General features: G+C 43.0%; 1 protein-coding gene across 1 annotated transcript in view; it reads right to left on the reverse strand.

The window, feature by feature from the left end:
* Positions 1–443: 443 nt before the first annotated feature.
* LOC126458496 (uncharacterized) overlaps positions 444–20,864 on the reverse strand; it is a 45,233-nt gene continuing 24,812 nt past the window's right edge. Inside the window, exons 2-3 of the mRNA XM_050095593.1 lie at positions 7,222–7,361; positions 444–928 (exon numbers count right to left, since the gene is read on the reverse strand). Coding sequence (XP_049951550.1) covers positions 550–928; positions 7,222–7,334 — 492 coding nt within the window. The 5' untranslated portion in view covers positions 7,335–7,361 and the 3' untranslated portion in view covers positions 444–549. The remainder of the gene's footprint in view (positions 929–7,221; positions 7,362–20,864) is intronic.

Here is a 20,864-nt window from a genome sequence, read left to right on the forward strand (position 1 = left end):
CATGATTCCGCAGTATTTTTTGCAATGGAATCCAATTCAGTCAGAAAGAAAAATATATTCCGAGAAATGGCCCACTCCACCAACGATAAATAAATAAATAAATAAAAAAGTATCATTTGACTTAGGAAAAGAAATGCACGTTGCAGAAATTGATGTGTGAGTGGTGTGATTGATTTCGTGTTGTTAATCGCACGACTTTCATGCAATGCTTCTATAGAGAGACGAAAAACCTTCTACGTCTTGTTATTGTTTTCTCAACAACAGTCGTGGAACAGTTTCGTCTCTTTGATAGAACAACATTTTCGGTTTACTGTCTTAATACGGACATGCGCCCAATCAGACATAAGGAGTACGTCTGGAGCACAGTTAGATTAACAGTCCATCTCTTGCACTCGTGAACGCCCTTTACTCTGAGAGTACGGCAGGGCATCCTGTGAACGGTACAAGTGTCCGAGTCTAGTCGATCAGGTCACTGTTTATCACTCCTGAGGAGTGGCCGCAAGGGTTTACTCATGACATGTAGTGAGCACGGTCTTGGCGGGGAGGTGGTCATGAGTAATTCTTGCTGGTGATGGCGTCGAGGATCCTCTGGTAGGTCTGGGCGGAGAGTCCCAGGAAGGTGGAGCTCTGTGTCGTGGGGGCCGACCGCGCCGCCGACGCCGGCTCGCCGGACCGCTTGAAGAAGTAGTCGTAGTCGTAGTCGGAGGCGATGGTGTAGTACGTGTACTTGGAGTAGTAGATGGCCGCGAACACCGAGTAGATGAGCAGCGCCGCCGTCGCCAGCTGGAACCACGCCCAGAACTTGTACGATCCCTCATTGATGAGGAACTCGTAGTAGCTGAGCGCCGAGTCCGACTTGGCGTGGCCCGGGTGCTCGTCCATGTGGTCCTCCTCCATGTGGTCGCCCCGCGCGGCTCGTGTTTCTCTGCTGCACACAAATAACACCGCGGTCTCAGCTATTAGTGCGTCATAGCATTAATATCAACAAATAATCACGGATTTTGAAAATTTGGAGAATTGTATTCTTCTTTGTTAACTGATTCTTCGGTTGCTGCTTGGTAGTACTACATAATTAGCACGAGGCATGTCCAGAAAGTAAGTACCGTTTTGGAAACAAAACTCACAAAACATTTATTTGAAACCAAAAATATTTGCCGGCTGGTGTGGCCGAGCGGTTCTAGGCGCTTCAGTCTGGAACCGCACGACCACTACGGTCGTAGGTTCGAATCCTGCCTTGGGCGTGGATGTGTGTGATGTCCTTTGGTTAGTTAGGTTTAAGTAGTTCTAAGTTCGAGGGGAATGATGACCTCAGATGTTAAGTCCCATAGTGCTCAGAGCCATTTGAACCATTTTGAACCATTTTGAACCAAAAATATTTTTACAAGAAAGAGCATTTCTTAAACAAATTTTAAACTGTTTCACTACATAGTTGCAACCGTTGTTCAACATCTATTATTGTGTGAAACCAACTTTTCTACGCCCTCTACGTAGAAAGATGCCCCCAATATGTGAAACACTACGAAAACTTCGGTGAGCATTTCAAAGCAAAAGACGTGGAATGATGATGATGTTTAGTTTGGGTGGGGGGGGGGCAACTGCGCGGTCATCAGCGCCTGTACAAAGTCCCAAATTTTACATAATCCAATTTTTTTTCATAGTCCAATCTTGCCTCCATCACGAATGATGATGATGATGATGAAATGATGAGGACAACACAAATTCCCAGTCCCCAGGAAGACGTGGAATGCTCAGTCAAGACATTGCACTGCTTCATGATAATGCACGTCCCCATTTTGCTGGAGTCACTCAAAAAGTTATTCAACAACTCGGTTGGGAGCAGTTCGATCACCCGTCGTACAGGCCCGATTTAACACCTTATGACTACCACTTGTTCTTAAACTTGAACCGTGATTTTAGAGAAAGGCTCTTTGACAGCGATGACGAAGCAGAACATGGCGATAGAAAAGTTGGTTTCCTGCTATGACAATTGTCTGAACAATTGTGGCAACTTAATAAAAAAAATTGTTTAAGAAATTCCCTCTCTTGTCAAAATAAATTTCGGTTTGAGAGACTTACCAGTGTTTTTTCAGAACGGTACTTACTTTCCGGACACACATACACATTGTTTATATGAACTCCATTACAAGCGGCATCGTGCGAGATATATATATACAGGGTGTTACAAAAAGGTACGGCCAAAATTTCAGGAAACATTCGTCACACACAAATAAAGAAAAGATGTTATGTGGACATGTGTCGACAAGCGTTTAATTTCCATGTTAGAGCTCATTTTAGTTTGTTCTTCCACCTACGTTCAATGGAGCACGTTATCATGATTTCATACGGGATACTCTCTACCTGTGCTGCTAGGACATGTGCCTTTACAAGAACGACACAACATATGGTTCATGCACGATGGAGCTCCTGCACATTTCTGTCGAAGTGTTCGTACGCTTCTCAACAACAGATTCGGTGACCGATGGATTGGTATAGGCGGACCAATTGCATGGCCTCCACGCTCTCCTGACCTCAACCCTCTTGACTTTCGTTTATGGGGGCATTTGAAAGCTCTTGTCTACGCAACCCCGGTACCAAATGTCGAGACTCTTCGTGCTCGTATTGTGGACGGCTGTGATACAATACGCCATTCTCCAGGGCTGCATCAGCGCATCAGGGATTGCATGCGACGGAGGGTGGATGCATGTATCCTCGTTAACGGAGGACATTTTGAACATTTCCTGTAACAAAGTGTTTGAAGTCACGCTGGTACGTTCTGTTGCTGCGTGTTTCCATTTCATGATTAATGTGATTTGAAGAGAAGTAATAAAATGAGCTCTAACATGGAAAGTAAGCGTTTCCGGAGACATGTCCACATAACATATTTTCTTTCTTTGTGCGTGAGGAATGTTTCCTGAAAGTTTGGCCGTACCTGTTTGTAACTAAAAATGGTTCAAATGGCTCTGAGCACTATGGGACTTAAGTTCTGTGGTCATCAGTCACCTAGAACTTAGAACTCCTTAAACCTAACTAACCTAAGGACATCACATACATCCATGCCCGAGGCAGGATTCGAACCTGCCACCGTAGCAGTCGCGCGGTTCCGGACTGAGCGCCTTAACCGCGAGACCACCGCGGCCGGCTTTTTGTAACACCCTGTATATATATATATATATATATATATATATATATATATATATATATATATATATATATATATGAAAAGCACGAGTTCTACGTTACGAATTTGTTTATATGACCAACATTCGGTTCGGTTCAAATGGTTCAAATGGCTCTGAGCACTAACCGCTCGGACACACCGGTCGGCCACCAACATTCGGATTATAAACTGTAACCTGTCTGATGACGACCTTGTAAGACGAAAATTGGTTAAATAAATTATATTGTAAAATATTTAAATTTTTATTCTTTTATTTTATAAATATTTAGTTAATCCACTATCATAACTGGGGAAATACACAGAGCAGAATTATCAAAGCAGCACATTTCAACAGCGTGCGACTGCTGGAAGCGATGTTTGGTCGTAGTTTGCGGTAGTGGCAGAGAAACAAATTAATGAAAATACTAAACTGTATGGGCTAACACACAAGTAACGGCTGCTTAGTTCTTAAAAATTCTTAAATTTAGTTTTTCATCCATCAAGCCGCGGGTATATGTAGGCATCTGGTGACACAGCACGAGATACAAATAAGTCGAACCAATATGTACGTAATGTTGCAAATTGTATATAGGAAAGCAAATATTTTCTTCATTTTTCTGTTTAGAGTTTACAAAGACAAGTAATAAGGAATCTTTTTAGATGTTACAGTGTTCGCGCATAGATCCGTAGATCGGTCAACTATTTCACAGATAATGCATGTCGGGCAACATTGCACGAGGTATGTAGACCAGTGACTGCGCGGTGTGCCTAAAGAATTACTCAGCTCCATTACAAGCGGCATCGTGGCACCTACACTCTTCAGCTAATCTTTAACGTTTCGGCTCTGAAAACAATAAACTGCTGCTGAGAAGAGAAAAGTATGCAGACAGAAAAGTGACGCTGGCGTCGCATGATGGCTGTACAAATATACCTGTCATAGCGGTTGTTTCATCCATATGTTTTTCTGTGTTGCTCAGCGTCTGCTAACGTGATTATACCAATGAAATGAATTCATCGAAGCTTGAACGCTTAATATTTCTTTGGGAAAAATACAGGCGTTAGGGAACTTCGAAAGTTGTTTGGACTTCCATCCTCTCTAGGTTTACGGTGTCGAGAGTATCCCGGCAGTATCTCCTTCAAGCCATCATCTTCACTATGGAGGATGCATGACTTATTTCGTCTAGTCAAAGAACACAATCATCGACATCTGAATAGACTTTTTCTAGCTGGCATGTGACATGAAACAGGGATGATGAAGTTATGAGAACAGTGCATCTAGATGGGAGATCGAGTACTGGAAGAAATTTCTACGTAATCGCTCATGGTCATATAGCACACTTTTATGTATTGTTTTACACAAGATTAGATTGCAATGAAACTCATGTCATGTGATAAAGAACGATTACCTCTGAACTCGTCGTAGTACTCGAAATAAGGCAATTTAAAACATGAGCGCTGCTCTTTGTTTATGCGCGTTCCAAACGCTAGAGTGAGAGTTTGCCAAGCGAGTCTGACATCTTACGTTATGTTTGCTAGTATTCTTTGTTACTGGATAGTTCAGTCGATGTATTTAAATATTCTGAGGGTTAAAACAATTGTACGACCTTCGCCTGTTTTGAATTTTTTAGTCAATGCTTATTTATTCAACAACACTTGTCATATAGTGTCAGCTGATTTTGGTATGTGACCATTATTACGTGCTTCTGTTGGGACCCATGTCAAAATTCAACCCCTATCTCTGATCTGCGTTATTCAGTAATTTCAAGACAGATATATGGAAAGTATTCTAGGCTTTACAACGTTTCGTTTTCGGTACTAAAAGCTTACAGAGCTTTTGTTGTAGTACGAAATCTGTACTATAGGCAGCAACGTCTCGGCCTTGGCAGTGTGTACCACAGTCATACTCTTACTCTGAGGAAACTTACGTCACTGCTGGATAGGTAGCTAGAATAACTGGTTCAAAGATTCTTCTTTACTGACGCATTTCAGGCAAAGGCCATCATCAGAATGCCATAGTCTTCCTACAGAGTATGAAGTCACTTGTACACTGATCAGACAGAATATTCTAACCGCCCACCTGCATTCGATATAAAGCCGTCCAGGTGACAGCAGCGTCGTCTGGCGAGGAATGGCTGCTGTGTAGAATGGGGAAGGCGCGCCATCTATCTGAGTTTGAGCGAGGGCATACTGTGATGGCGCAGAGGCATGGCAGGAACATTTCGTAAACTGCACGCTTGTCGGGTGTTCGAGGAGTGCTGCGGTGACTGTTCAAACACGTGATAAAACCAAAGTCCACGTCCAGACGTCGAGGGACTGGGCAGCCACCCATTATTACAGATGTCGGACTTCGAAGGCTGGGTAGATTGGTAAAACAGGACAGGCGGCGAACTGACGCGGAACTAACATCAGGCTTTAATGCTGGGGAGAGTGCAAGTGTGTCTGAACACACAACGCACCAAACACTCCTAACGTTGGACCTCCAGCCTCCATAGCCGACGACCCATGCTTAAGCCAATGTTAACACCACGACGTCGGCAACTACATCTGAAATGGGCAAGTCACCATCGGCACTGGATGTTGGCGCAGTGTCAAAGGGTTTCATACTCTGACGAACCCCGATGCCTTCTTCATCATCCCAGTGGGAGGGCGCGAATCCGTTGTCTTCCATCGGACCACCTCCTTGACACCTGTACTGCGGAGCACAGACAAGCTGGCAGCGGTTCCATTATGATCTTGGGAACATCCACGCGAGAGTTCATGGGTCTAGTGGAGCTCGTGCAAAGCATCATGTCGACCAAAGAGTATCGTACTCTGGTCGCAGACATGTACACCCTTCATGACGATCGTCTTTCCCCGCGGCAGTGGCATTTTTCAACAAGCTTCATCTACGTCTACATCTACGTGATTACTCTGCTATTCACAATAAAGTGCCTGGCAGAGGGTTCAATGAACCACATTCAAGCTGTATCTCTACCGTTCCACTCTCGAACGGCACCCGGAAAAACGAGAACTTAAATTTTTCTGTGCGATCCCTGATGTCTCTTATTTTATCGTGATGATCATTTCTCCCTATGTAGGTAGGTGGCAACAGAATGTTTTCGCAATCGGAGGAGGAAACTGGTGACTGAAATTTCATGAGAAGGTCCCGTCGCAACGAAATACGCCTTTGTTTTAATGATTGCCACTCCAATTCACGTATCATGTCTGTGTCACTATCTCCCCTATTCCGCGATAATACAAAGCGACTTGCCCTTCTTTGTACTTTTTCGATGTCATCCGTCAGTCCCACCTGATGCGGATCCCAGACCGCACAGCAGTACTCCAGAACAGGGCGGATAAGCGTGGTGTAATCAGCATCTTTAGTAGACCTGTAGACCTTCTAAGTGCTCTTTGGTTTGCTCTACCCACAATATTATCTATGTGATCGTTCCAATTCAGGTTATTTGTAATTGTAATCCCTAAGTAAATTATGTACCATGTCACAAGGCCAGAAGTGTGATGGTATCGTTCGAGATACACAGTGGCGAGATCGATTTAATGTGCTGATCCCCCAGCTCGCCAGATCTGAACCTAATTGAACACGTCTAGGATGCGACTGAACGTGGCGTCAGAGCTCATCTGCCCTCCGCGAAATTTACGCGAATTAGATAACTTGTGTATGCAGATGTTGTTCCAACTCCATCCAGCGACCTACCAGACCTACTAAGGCTTCACTGCTTCCATGCCACGACGTACCGCCGCTGTTATCAGCGTCATCGTGGACATACCGGCTATTGTGAAGGTGGTCATAATGTTCTAGCTGATCAGTGCATCCGCCGTCAGCATCAGAACTCAACTGGTCTTGGCAAAAGGCACATGTGACTCCATACTGTGTATGAACACTTTCATTTTTGATGTTCTGATGATGGGCTGTGACCGAAACGTGACAATAAATAGGAGTTATTGAACAGCAGTTGACCAGTTATTCTAGAGACCTGTTCGGCAGTGAGGTAAGTCTCCTCAAGTTTCCGTCCTGGCCTCAGGCCTCCTGCGTGACTTCACGTCGCACCCTGGGAGACTCTTACCTTTGCGAACTGAGGCTGGTGTCCTGTCTGCTGAGCGCGTGACCCCAGGCGACTTGCTGGAGGGCGAGGGCGGCTGCTGCCGCCAGCCACGCTGCTGCCGCGCGAGTCCTCATCTCGGAGTCTGCTTCTCTGAAACTCGTCTGTGCAACAAAGAGCCATTAGTATCTGTCAGCCGCTAACAGGTAATGCTTAAATGTACACGCTTGCAGCACAACCTTCTCAGAGTATGATTGATGACGGTAAAACTACAGAATTAATAAGACTAAATAAAATAAAGCAGTTGAAACTGAAAATTAATTCAAAACTTAACCAGTTAATAAGTGTGCAAATTTGCATACCAGTTAAATGCATGATTCAAGGACGGCTGAGAGATTATAACATTTATATTTAATATCGACTATACCCGCTTCTTTGTCCGCCTACGCTTAATGTGACACCTGTGTCACCATGTTTTTTGATTCAGTCTCTACGTAAATGTTTGATCATATTTCCTGTCAATTTATATCACTGTAATTAACGTATGCATACAGGGTGAAAAATATTTGAACCGACAAACTCTGGGAGGTTGTAGGGGACATCAAAACAAACATTTCTCTCTAATGCCATTTTTTCGTATGAGGAGTATTTAAACCGGTAGAGGAAGATTTTTCTGGCGCCAAATTAATTAAACCAACAAACACTTTTCCATTTTTTTATGACCAAGAGACAACACATTAACACAACCTAATTTCAATTACAGTAGATTTTCAAAAATGCCTCCATTGACACGTAAACAAAGGTTACACTGTCGGATCATGTTCTGTCTAACACGGGCAAAAACGCCAGGAGTATCCTGAATTGTTCCTGCTTCTGCTATTATCCGGGCAACCAGATCCTCTTCTAATGCAACAGGAGTTGCGTAAACAAGGTTGCGCATCTCTCCCCACACAAAAAAGTCCAGAGGGGACATATCTGGGGATCGAGCAGGCCACGGTACCGGACCACCTCTGCCAATCCACGTTTCTGGGAACCGTCGGTCCAGGAATCGACGCACACGGCGACTGAAATGTGCCAGCGCAGCATCATGTTGGAACCACATGCGTTGTCTTGTAGGGAGCGGGAAGCCTTTCAGCAATTATAGCAATGCTCTGGCGAGAAAATTGTAATAGTGCCTGCCATTTAATGGCCTAGGTAGCAGATACGGCCCAATTAAACAGTCCCCAACAACACCGACCCACACATTAACGAAGAACCGCACTTGATGAGCGCTAGTAACTGTGGCATATGGGTTATCCTCACTCCAAACATGCGAAATGTGCATGTTGAAGACTCTATTGCCGGCCGCGGTGGCCGTGCGTTTCTAGGCGCTGCAGTTCGGAACCGCGGGACTGCTACCGTCGCAGGTTCGAATCCTGCCTCAAGCATGGATGTGTGTGATGTTTAAGTAGTTCTAAGTTCTAGGGGACAGATGACCTAAGATGTTAAGTCCCATAGTGCTCAGAGCCATTTGAACCAGACTCTATCACGCCCGAACGTTGCTTCATCGGTAAACAACACAGAGGATGGAAATGTCGGATGCATTTCATACTGTTCCATGTACCACTGCAAAAACTGTGCTCTGGGTGGATAATCAACTGGTTCCAGGTTGTGGACACGCTGTAAGTGAAATGGACGTAACAATTGCTCTCGAAGGACTGTTCTTAAATTCGTCTGATTCGTCCCCATGTTACGTGCTACGGCACGAGTGTTTATTGAAGGATTCCGCTCTACATGCTGCAAGACAGCTTCCTCAAATTGCAGCGCTCTTGCCGTTCGACGGCGTACCTGTCTAGGCAATCTGCTAAATGACCCGGTGTCACGCAGACGTTGGTACACAGCAGCAAAGGTCGTGTGATGCGGGATACGACGATTAGGATACTGTTGTTGATTAACCCGCTGTGCAGCTCGTCCGTTGTGGTGCGCAACGTAGTACGCACCAACCGTATCAGTGTACTCACTCCAGGTGTAACGCTCCATTAGTAAACAGAGACAATGCACCATTACACTGGTGGACAGCAGTTGCCTACAACTGAAGAGCGTAATACCCCCTCTAACAACTCAAGATCGTAATACGGCCTTAACAACTGAAGAGCGCAATACGGCCTCCACCGGTTTAAATAATCCTGATAGGAAAAAATGACATCACGGAAAAAAATATTTGTTTTGATGTCCCCTACAACCTCCCAGAGTTTGTCGGTTTAAATAGTTTTCACCCTGTATAATTTTATAAACTATGTTCTGTAAAAATGCTGAAATGTTGAAGAAGTATTTTTAGAACTGGTTGATGTATAAGAAACGTAGGCTTGTACTTATGTGAAACCCGGACAGAAGTTCTTCTGCTAAGAAACCCACATGACCGGAACGGAGAAGATCGATTTGGCGGTAGGGCTGAAAGGAGTCTTTCTGGTACAGTCAGTCAGTGGCTAGCTTGCAAATTGTTCACATGTCGTGTTTTGAAGAAGGCAAGGAGCGCAGCAAGAATTATTAGCAATGCTTCGGATGAGGAAGATTACTGCTTAGTTTTCCTGACGTTTATTGGTTGACTCTGAAATACAAATATCCTGTGCCAAAAACATAATTTTCAGAGAGCCATAAGAACGTTTGCCACCTTTACCGTAGCCACAGGACATCGCCACCGCCTCCACCTGCATTTCAGGCAAAAGATTGGTATTGCATTTGTTTGAATTGACCAGTTATTTGCTTTATATGCAAATAATAATAATTTTTAGTTCAATTTGGTGCCAGGAGTTTTAAATTAATCCTTAGTCATTTTACATAGACACAGTCCTTTTCCTAATGGTGCAGTGTATCCGAGTGTTCTATTTTATTGAACTGCAGAATAACGCTTTAATAGTGCTCACTAACATTTGTGGGGTAGTAAGTTCCTTAAGTGTTCGGTTATTTGTGTTTCTCAAATACTCCACATAAATATTCGTAAGCGAATAGTTAAAGTGTTGCAAAAGAGCAGGTCCAGAGTAAAGAACTAATTACATGGCTTAAAAGTCATTTTCACTAAAATGTCTGTTCAGTATTAAAACGAACTGAATAAATCAGTGATCTTGATATTGGTTATTGGCCACTGCAGTTTAAGGATCAGCTTAATGAATACCCGCTTCACGGGTAAGTTAAAGTGGTATTATTCATGTTTTTGTGTGTAAAAGCGTTTTGATATGTTGCCTTGTTAGAAGTGTTTCGTTCTGATCTCAGTCGACTGGTAGAATAACTTCTGGACCCCATGCTAAATATTGAGCCCGTAATACAATTATTACAATAATGAAAGTACTTATGAACTTCAGCATTCATTTAAATAGCTTTTTTGTTCTTTGAAGATTAATTGGCTGCAACTGTACAGAACGTAACAGATTCAGGGACCCCATGTTTCATATATGCTCTATTTGACACAAGGAAGCATCCGTTCCCAAAGAAAACCTATGGTTATCATATCAGTTAATGCAACCATTTAAAGAACGATTCTAAGTCAACGTTTTTCAATAGTTTAAATGGTAAAAGCTCCTCAAGTCCAAAAAAAGTTGTGCTGCTCCCTCAGTCATTGATCCCAACTAATGAACCTCAGCTATCTTGTGTTGAATACAAAAAAAAAAATATGTTAGTAAGAGCCAGTTTGTTGGCGAAACGTTTTAAGATTCCAAAATACTGTTCAAATACTTGCTGATTATGCTACTGTTTGGTGTCCCATTTTCAAAACAGGTTTTAGTATCAAGTACGGGGGACGATCAGCAGTTTTTCCTCGGACAGCTTCTGAGTATGTTTAGGTTGCACGAACATCGTCAGACGATGTGGGGATGCATTTCCGGCGTTACAAGCTCTGGTTGAAAAAAGATGGAATTTGGCGCAATACGTAGCCTTCAAAGTGGTGTCTGTATCGGAGGTACAGTTCAAGCAGAGAATTGTCATTGAACTTTTTTTGGCAGAAAACCAGAGCATCGTAGATATTCATAGGCTCTTTCAGAATGTCTACTAAGAGCTGAAAGTGAACAAAAACACGGTGAGTCGTTTTGCGAGGCGTCTGTCATCTTCGCAACAAGTTCGCGCTAACCTGTCCAACCTCCTGTGTGCCGACGAGACGCACGTACCCACAGGGAATTGAAGAAACTACTTCAGAGTGTTCGTCGTCCCAGAAATGCAAACGAACTTCTGTTTCTCCATGACAACGCAAGGCCTCGCACAAGTCTGCGCACTCGACAGGAGCTCACAAAACTTCATTTAATTGTTCTTCTTCATGCACCCTACAGCCCGACTCCCATCTGTTTGGCCAAATGAAGGATGCACTCCGCGGATAGCAGTACATGGACAATGGAGTGATTACTGATGCAGCAAGACGTTCGAACCGACATTGACCAGTAGGCGTTACCATCTGGGCATACAGGCCCTCCCACTATGGTGGCGTAAGCCCGTCGCATTGAACGGAGATTATGTCGAAAAATAGGCTTTTATAGAGAAAAAGATTGGGGAATAATATGGTGTATTGTAATCCTGAATAAAACCAACCTAGTTTCAGAAAAAAGTGTCCCATTACTTATTGAACGTCCCTCATAACATATAGTTGTTAATTTTCTTGATGAACCGTGTAAGCACTTGATTCTACTTTGCCTAATTAGGCTGACGACAGTTTTTTCACTTACCTTATTTAGAGTTTACTTTAAAACTACCAAAACTTTGATTTGAAATACGCTGGTTCAACTACTGCTCCCTAAAAAAGTAATTTTTCGCTTAAGAATCGTAGTCCGATACCTTTGTCATTAACACACGATCACGGTCATTTTAATTCCTTTCATAGGAGTCACATTACCGGCAACTTGCATGGGTAGTGTTACAGGGAAAAATTAAACTTGTCTTCTCGCGTAATAGGAGTGTTAGCGGTCGATAGTGTAATAGGGTGATAAGCAGATAACGCCGATTCATAGGGATATATGTATTTTTTTTCTTAATCGTTGCGTTTTTATTCCTAGTTGCAGTGAAAAGTTACTTATTATCACCATGATGCCTACCCTTTAAAAACAAGTACTCCAGGATCCTGGCCGCTCTCAAGCGAAGGGATACACTTTCAAAGTGGAGTTGACCATTAAAACACCCCAGTGCTGGATAACTTAACGTCCCAGACTGATCCTTCCAGAACTGCTGCAAATGGCACAGTTACGTTGGCCATAACAAATAGTCCCACATTAGTCTGTCGACTGTACACCGTCCGTCCAAGAAGTTCCGACAATGATTCTGTTCCTCACGTATAAGCGACGTCAGTTAGTTAACTATGTTGACAGCTTAAACTAACCAATGTAAAGATCACATGAGCATTAGACCAATCAGTTGTGAGCAGGCGGTGCTAAGTAGTGGACGTGCAATTGTACTGTACCAACGTTGATGTGTCACAAATTGCAATGGAGCAACATCTTTAAATCAAGGATCTGAAGAAGAGAAAAGTGTCTTCACAGTCTGTTCAGCACACCTTTATTCCCGAACAATAACAACTACGCGTGGACGCCTGCCACGACTTGACTGAAATGCAATACGTGGACTGTTCCTTTCTGGAAAAATTCATCACGGGTAATGGGAACTAGTGTTATCATTACGAACCTACCACAAAACGACATACAGCAGAATGAGTCTCTGATAGTTCGCCAAGACCGAAGGACGTGCGATTGGAACTCACGAGTTGAACAATTCAATGAACGACTTTTACGACACTTTCACATGATCGAATGAACGTTCTGTGCGCTGTACCCAAGTGGGGCGAGACTAATAAGAACAACTGAAGCATTAAAATTACTATCTTAACTTTCCTATATTTTTTATTTATCCACCCTCCAAACTTTTGGACTGACGGTGTATGCTTTCGGACCTGCCGTTTTAAACAGCATCGAAATCAAGCAATGGGTCTCACTCTTTAGACCACCGTGAAAAATTTAGCACGCGTTTTTGCAACAGGTACAATCAGCCTCCAAGCCGCGTGGCCCAACAGTTTAGCGCTGTTTTGCACCAGTTTTCCGTTGTGCTGAAGCCTCATTCGCGTTTACAAGGCTGCCTGTTGTCAATGAACAAATCGTTTAAGCAACTCGTCACAGCTCGGCAGCACGTAGCGAAAACTTAACTATAAAATCCTATCACGACATCTCGAATGTAATGCTGCAGCTCGACAAAAGAGTCATCCATGCTGCCGCTTAGGTGATACTCGCCTTCGTTTTGTCGTATATTACTGTTATGGAGTATGATGTTCTCCTGTTAACCCAACAGTATCCGCCCGTCCAATGACATGTATAGGTTGAAGAGTTTAAGCAGGTTTGCCATTCGTTTTAGAACTATCTTTTAATTGATTTGTGAGATTCTTATGACTGTAATCGAGGGCTTTATTCAAAATTTCTTTATGTTTGAGTCTTCCTATGACATATAATATATTACATAATTTGTAATCTGCGTACTTGCCGTTAGTTTCTGTTAGTAGTCTGATCGTAATCACAGTGGGTAATACGGGAAGTTCTCAATTTAGCAAGAGTAGGCGACCAAAGGGTAGGATTATACAAGAGTCACTGATCAGTGCCCGAAATGTTCTGTTGTGCTGCTAGTCATTTTCAAGCCGGGGACCTGGACGTGAAATGACAGAAATTTTCGAAAACATTTTTTTATCACCATCTGAAAGACAATTTTATTCCGTTTCAAAAAATGTATTTTCTATATACTTTTCAGTTGTTGATTTGCTCTTAAACGCTCTTTGAACAAATGTCTGCAAACTAGCCACACTCGTGCGACAGGCAAGGAGCATCTCCATAAACATTTCTTGCCTACCAATATTATAGAAACAATAAAGTCAATATACAGGGATCTTGCAGATACAAAATTACTTAACAAATGTCAGTATGGCCGTACACAAAACCCTAATGAGATTTTCAACAGCTGCGTGCAGCAACGAGTACCAAAAACAGTGTTTGTTGCATGGACAGTACTTAAAATGGGTGTGATGGATGCTGTCATCTATTTCAATGATGGTGTTATCAGCAGGACAAAAGTAATGGAAAAATTAGGCAACCACCCAGGAAATAATATGATAGCTGCTCTGACTGCCACAGATCGTCAGCGACTAGTTGAAGCTGAAAGGGCTATGGAAGCCACCACTAAGGAGTCGAGAGTAAGGAAAAGGCTCCGGAAGAAGTCTACAGAGGATAAAGAAGCAGCTGGCCAGCAAGATTATGCTGCTGAAATGTTCTGAAAGAGGCATACCGTGAGTCAAAACACTGTGAACATTCTTTTCTCATTTTCTCGAAACTACATTTTCAGAACATTAGGTTCATATAACTTCACAATGGTTTTATCCACGTTCACCAAATTTCTCTCAAGTGAAGAATGGGACAGTATCTTTGTATTATGCCTAATACATTGCAGAAATGATCTATGTTTGTCATTCTGTATATAATTTTAGCGGTATTTTTTAGACAGAATAGTAATGTGGTATGATAAGGGTTTTTCTATTTCCTCAGATATACTCCAAACTACAAAACGAGAAGCATAATGTATTCCTATGAATGTTGACAGCAGCCTTCCACAGTTTGAATGCTATTAGACTGATGATGCACCAGAAAATGGTACCAGGATAAGAACCTATACTATAAAAACATCTATTAGGTAAAATACTGTAATTCTTGAACTGTAACAAATATTTCAATAAATTTCCTTTTGCAGCTTGAGTTAATGTCATTCATTGTTGGTAAAAAGCCACAAATTCCTCCTCATTGTAGATCAAGAGTAATGTGCACTGAGAACGAGGTATAAAAATGCAGCTCGTTCACGTCTAGGTCCTCTTAAGAATTGTAATGAATATCTGAAATAAAAAGTACTCCAGTGGTCTCATTGTCCTTGAAGTGTTAAATAAAATTTAAAGATAGAAAAATGGGTGAATATCAAAACATACAAATGTTGAATTGATATCTCTACATCCCTTAGTACCTGGCAATCTAGTCGAGCGCTTCCCTGGAAACGGAATGATCTGGGATTGAATCTCGATAGGACCACAAATTTTTTTCAGTCTGCCATTAACCTAGCCATCACCCCTCAGTGATGTGAAGATTCGTCAAAAACGACACGTGTTTCGGATTGCGTGATAAACGGTAGGTCGCTTTTTCCCAGCTGGATAACTGGGGTAGGTTAAGAACACGCAAGTTCCCGAAGTGACCTCCAATAGAAAGACTCCTAGCCGGCATGAGAGCCCAGCGTGTTCGATCAAGGGACGACGATAACAGGTCGACAAAAAAAAAGTTCGCCGAAGTGGCGTCCAAGTGAAAAACTTGCACCAAGCCCTTGATCCATACGAAATTATTATTACCCATTAAACACACATAGAGTGTACATTGCATATTCTTCTACGTCCACATTCACCCATCGCAAGTCAACTCATGGAATATGGCAGAGTATGGGTATTACTTGACCTCTTCCATTCCATTCAGGGTGTTTGCGCTGGAAGAACAATTGTCCTGATTTCTCTTGTTACGATTGCTGTACTGTATGTTGATAAAAGTGAAAGAAGTATGTTCTTAAAATCTGTCAACGGGCTGTCGAAATACTGAACTTTACATTCTACAAGACGCATTTCCTGTTCACTATCCCACTGGGTGCACATCGATAAGGATGTCGTACGGATTAGATATTTCGTCTGCAAGTCTTGGAATGCTTCCAATTTATTCAGTCTGCTGGACCCGATCAGAAATAGCCAGGCGATTAGCCCTCGAAAATGTATTGCACACGATTCTTTAGCCTATATGCGTCATGCAGAAGCTTGTCCTTACCAAAAACCTCATAAATTTATTCAATACGGTTTTCTGAGCAGACTGTCGTATTTCTTTCAATGATACCACAGTATCTTTTACTAATCATCTGTTGCTCTTTCTCACAGAATATACAGACCTATTACGAGTGGAAAGTCAGGAGTTTGAAAGTGGTAGAGAAGCTAGAAAATCAAGGGAAATGCTGGGGCTCAGTATAGATATAGTGGGGGAAAGAAGACAAGATTTCTGGTCAGACGAGTATAGAGCAGTATCAACAGGAGCAGAAAATAGTATAAGGGAAGTAGGATTCGTTATCAATAGGAATGGGGGCCAGAGACTGTGTTACGTTTCAGTGATAGGGTTGTTCTCAACAGAATCGATAGAAAATCAACACCGAAAACAATACTTCAGAGATACGGTTGCAGTTCTCTGAGGCTATATACACTGCGATAACGAATAGTTTATTAGATAGTCCAGCTGAAGAGGAATGTCCATGTCTAAATCGGAAAATAACAGAAGTTGGAAAAAAACATGGGTACAAAGAAGATATGTGTATGGAAACCATGGGTATCAGAAGAAATAATTCAATTGATCAACGAAAGAAGTAAGTACAAAGGTTTTCAGGGAAAATCTGGAATACAGATGTACAGATAAATTAGGAACTAAATAATTAGAAAGTGCAGGGAACTGATTGTTGACAAGACTAACAAAGCCCATAGAAGTCAAAACATCCTTAAGTGAAATTAAAAAAAAAGCAAGGACAGTAACATTAAGAGTGCAATGGGAATTCCACTGTCATGAGTAGAAGAGAGAGAGAAGACAGGTAGAAGGAGTACACTGATGACCTCTTTAGGAGGAGGACTAGTCTGATGTCGTGATAGAAGAAGAGGAAACAGGAAAAATTTGGAAATCTGTGTAAATTCTGTGGGACCAAACTGCTGATGTCATCGGTCTCTAGGCTTACACACAACTTAATCTAACTTAAACTAACTTACGCTAAGGTCAACACACACACCCATGCCCAAGGGAGGACTCGAACCTTCGACGGGGGCAGTCGTGCGAACCGTGGCAAGGTGCCTAAGACCGCACGGCTACCCAACGCGGCTGAGGAAACAGGAATCGATAGGAAAGAGATAAGCGATCCAGTATTAGAATCGGAATTTAAAAGAGCTTTGGAAGACTTAAGATCAAATAAGGCGGATGGAGTGGATAAAATTCTATTGAAATTACTCAAATCATTGGCGTAAGTGGCAACAAAACGACTATGCACATTGGTGTGTAGAATATACGATCAGACTTTCTCAACAGATATCATTCACACCATTCCGAAGATAGCAGGAGGCGACAAGTGCAAGAATGACCGCACAATCAGATTGACAGCTCATGCATCCAAGTTGCTGACAAGAATAATATACAGAAGAATGGAAAAGAAAATTGAGGCTTTCTTAGATGACGATCAGCAGAGAGGTAGATCTGACTTTGGCGTCGATAATGGAAGCAAGACTGAAGAAAAATCGACACACGGTCACAGGATGTCTCAACGTGGAAAACGATTTCGAAATGTAAAATTCTGTGACAAATAGGGGTGAGCTATCGGGCAAGACAGATAATATACAATATTTACAAGAACCATGGGGGAACAATAACGCTGGAAGGTCAAGAACGAAGTGCTCGGATTAAAAATATTGTAAGACGGGGATGTATTCTTTCACACACATCACCCTCCCCGCTCCCCCCTGCTGATCAATCCATACACTGAAGAAGCAATGACAGAAATAAAAGAAAGTTTCAAGAGTAGGATAAAATTCAAGACGGAAGGGTATGAATGATAAGATTCACTGATGACATAGCTATTGTCAGTGAAATTGAAAGAGAATAAGAATTGCATAATCTGTTGAATGTAATGAACAGCCTAATGAGTAGAGAATGCGGACTGGGAGTAAATCGAAGAAGGACGACAATAATGAGAAATAGCATAAATGAGAACAGCGAGAAACTTAACACCAGAATTGGTGACTGTGAAATAGATGATGTTAAGGAATTCTGCTACTTGGGCAGCACATATCCATTTATGGTCGGACCAAGGAGGACATAAAAGTCACGCTAATAGTGACAAAAAGGGCATTCCTGGCCAAGAGAAGTCTACTAGTATCAAACGTTGGCCTTAATTTGAGGAAGAAATTTCTGAGAATGTGTGTTTGGAACGTGTGTAAGAAAACCAACTCGAAGCATGTAACATATGGTGCTACAGAAGAATATTGAAAATCAGGTAGACTGATAAGAAAAGAAATGAGGAGGTTCTCCGCAGAATCGGAGAGGAAAGGAATGTATGGAAAACACTGACAAGAAGAAGGGACAGGATGATAGTGTTGTGGACTGACAAGACAGCCAGTCCACAGTGACGGGTAACCGAAAGGCACGCGCTTAAACTCACGCAGGCTGGCGTGAGGTCTGAAACAGGATACGTAATGAATGCTATAAAGAAAAGTACGTTGCTGCTGGAATACTTAACTTTAATCCACAATTGGTGAACATTGGTCTTGTTACTGTACATGCTTCATTAGATGCATAGCAAAGGATAATTGGCGCCTTGCTAGGTCGTAGCAATTGACTTAGCTGAAGGCTATGCAAACTATCGTCTCGGCAAATGAGAGCGTAATTCTCAGTGAACCTTTCCTAGCAACGTCGGCTGTACAACTGGGGCGAGTGCTAGTAGTCTGTTTAGACCTGCCGTGTGGCGGCGCTCGGTCTGCAATTACTGACAGTGGCGACACGCGGGTCTGTCGTATACTAGCGGACCGCGGCCGATTTAAAAGCTACCACCTAGCAAGTGTGGTGTCTGGCGGTGACACCACAGATAGGACAACTGTTAAGACATCAGGGAATAGCTTCCATGGTACTGAAGGAAGGTGTAGAGGGTAAAAACTCTAGAAGAAGGCAGAGAATGGAATACATTTGGAAAATAATTGAGGACGTAGGTTGCGAGTGATGTTCTGAGACGAAAAGGCTGGCATATGAGAGTAATTTGTGGCGTTCCGCATCAAACGAGTCAGAAGACTGTAGAATCCAAATTAGTAGACCCAAATAACGGGCCGAATACCATCCCGAAAACATCACATACATACCTCCGGCCTGAACTACACTCTCCACACATTGTGGATTAAGCGCCTCATTATGCAGTCTGTGCACTTCATTTAAAAATAGGCAAAATCGCGACTCGTCATACCAGCCAGCTATTGAGTAGTTTTTTGGGCTGTTTGGCCCACTGCAGGCGTGCAGCTTCATGTGCCGCTACGGGAAGTGGCCTAACCCGAGATACCCGGCACTTAATTGGTTTCCTTCCCAGTATTTGTTCAGAAACTGACAGCAGCAATTCCTACTGGAGTTTGAAAGCGACTATTACTGAGAAAGCACGACAAAATGGTTCAAATGGCTCTGAGCACTATGGGACTTAACTTCTACGGTCATCAGTCCCCTAGAACTTAAACCTAACTAACCTAAGGACCTCACACACATCCATGCCCGAGGCAGGATTCGAACCTGCGACCGTAGCGGTCCGCGGTTCCAGACTGTAGCGCCTAGAACCGCTTGACCAACCCAGCCGGCAAAGCACGACATTCGTCTTTGGTGTCTGTCGGACAGAATTATTTTATAATCACTGTTCACAAGCTGTGTTGCGAGGTGGAGAGTGGTGCGCTATTCCTTGAAGACACGTCGGAAAGTCCGCGTTGATACATAATCAAAACGGTCTTCTACAATGATGGTAGGGTCATGAGCACAGCCAGCCACTGTAGCTCCTTTGTGACAGTCTGCCGCGTCCCCACGTCTGCCAGTGTTACTGCCCTCATTCCACACTGTAGTGTCACTACCTAATTTTAGTAGATCTCGGAATAATTTGTAGTGTAGCGTTGCGTCAAGCTGCATTTTGGCAGTAAGGACAGCGTAGCATCATATAGGTCATAACAACATGTACGGAAAAGGATTATTAGACGGCCAAGCCTTACTCATCGGAACAGAATGGTGCCAAACACACCAGCACTCCTGTTATGAGCTACGTGACTGGGTGCGGGGTTTTCTTTAACAGCTGAGCAGCGGAGTCATATAAACAGTAGCGGGATTTGAAGCAGAGGCATTCGGAGTCTAGCAGTATCACCTCGACACCAGGACCACGCCAAACGACGAGACTACTGGGCATCTCCAGCTGCAGACCGGGTCAGGCCAGCCGCCTCCTGCACTGTTTGTCTGCGGGACTTCGCACCACAGCTCGCTGATCTAACACCGGCGCCTTCTGCGTCCGACTCCTGCTGCGGGCGCTCTTCAATACAATTGACTATCACAAACACACCATTTCACTGTCATTATTTACAACAGTGATGGATGCTCATATGACCACCTGGTACCCTTCTACACCATATACAGGTCTCAGAGACAGCCCGTGTGATCTTTTAAGGAGGTGAGTATAATTCTGTCCGATGAGCTAATACTACACTACTGGCCATTAAAATTGCTACACCAAGAAGAAATGCAGATAATAAACGGGTATTTATTGGACAAATATATTATACTAGAACTAATATGTCATTACATTTTCATGCAATTTGGGTGCATAGATCCTGAGAATCCAATACCCAGAACAACCACCTCTGGCCGTAATAACGGCCTTGATACGCCTGGGCATTGAGTCAAACTTGGATGACGTGTACAGGTACAGCTACCCGTGCAGCTTCAACACGATACCACAGTTCATCAAGAGTAGTGACTGGCGTATTGTGACGAGCCAATTGCTCGGCAACCATTGACCAGACGTTTCCAGTTGGTGAGATATGCTGGCCGGGGAAGCAGTCGAACATTTTCTGT

This window comes from Schistocerca serialis, chromosome 1, assembly GCF_023864345.2.
Source record: "Schistocerca serialis cubense isolate TAMUIC-IGC-003099 chromosome 1, iqSchSeri2.2, whole genome shotgun sequence".
Classification (NCBI taxonomy): Eukaryota; Metazoa; Arthropoda; class Insecta; order Orthoptera; family Acrididae; genus Schistocerca; species Schistocerca serialis.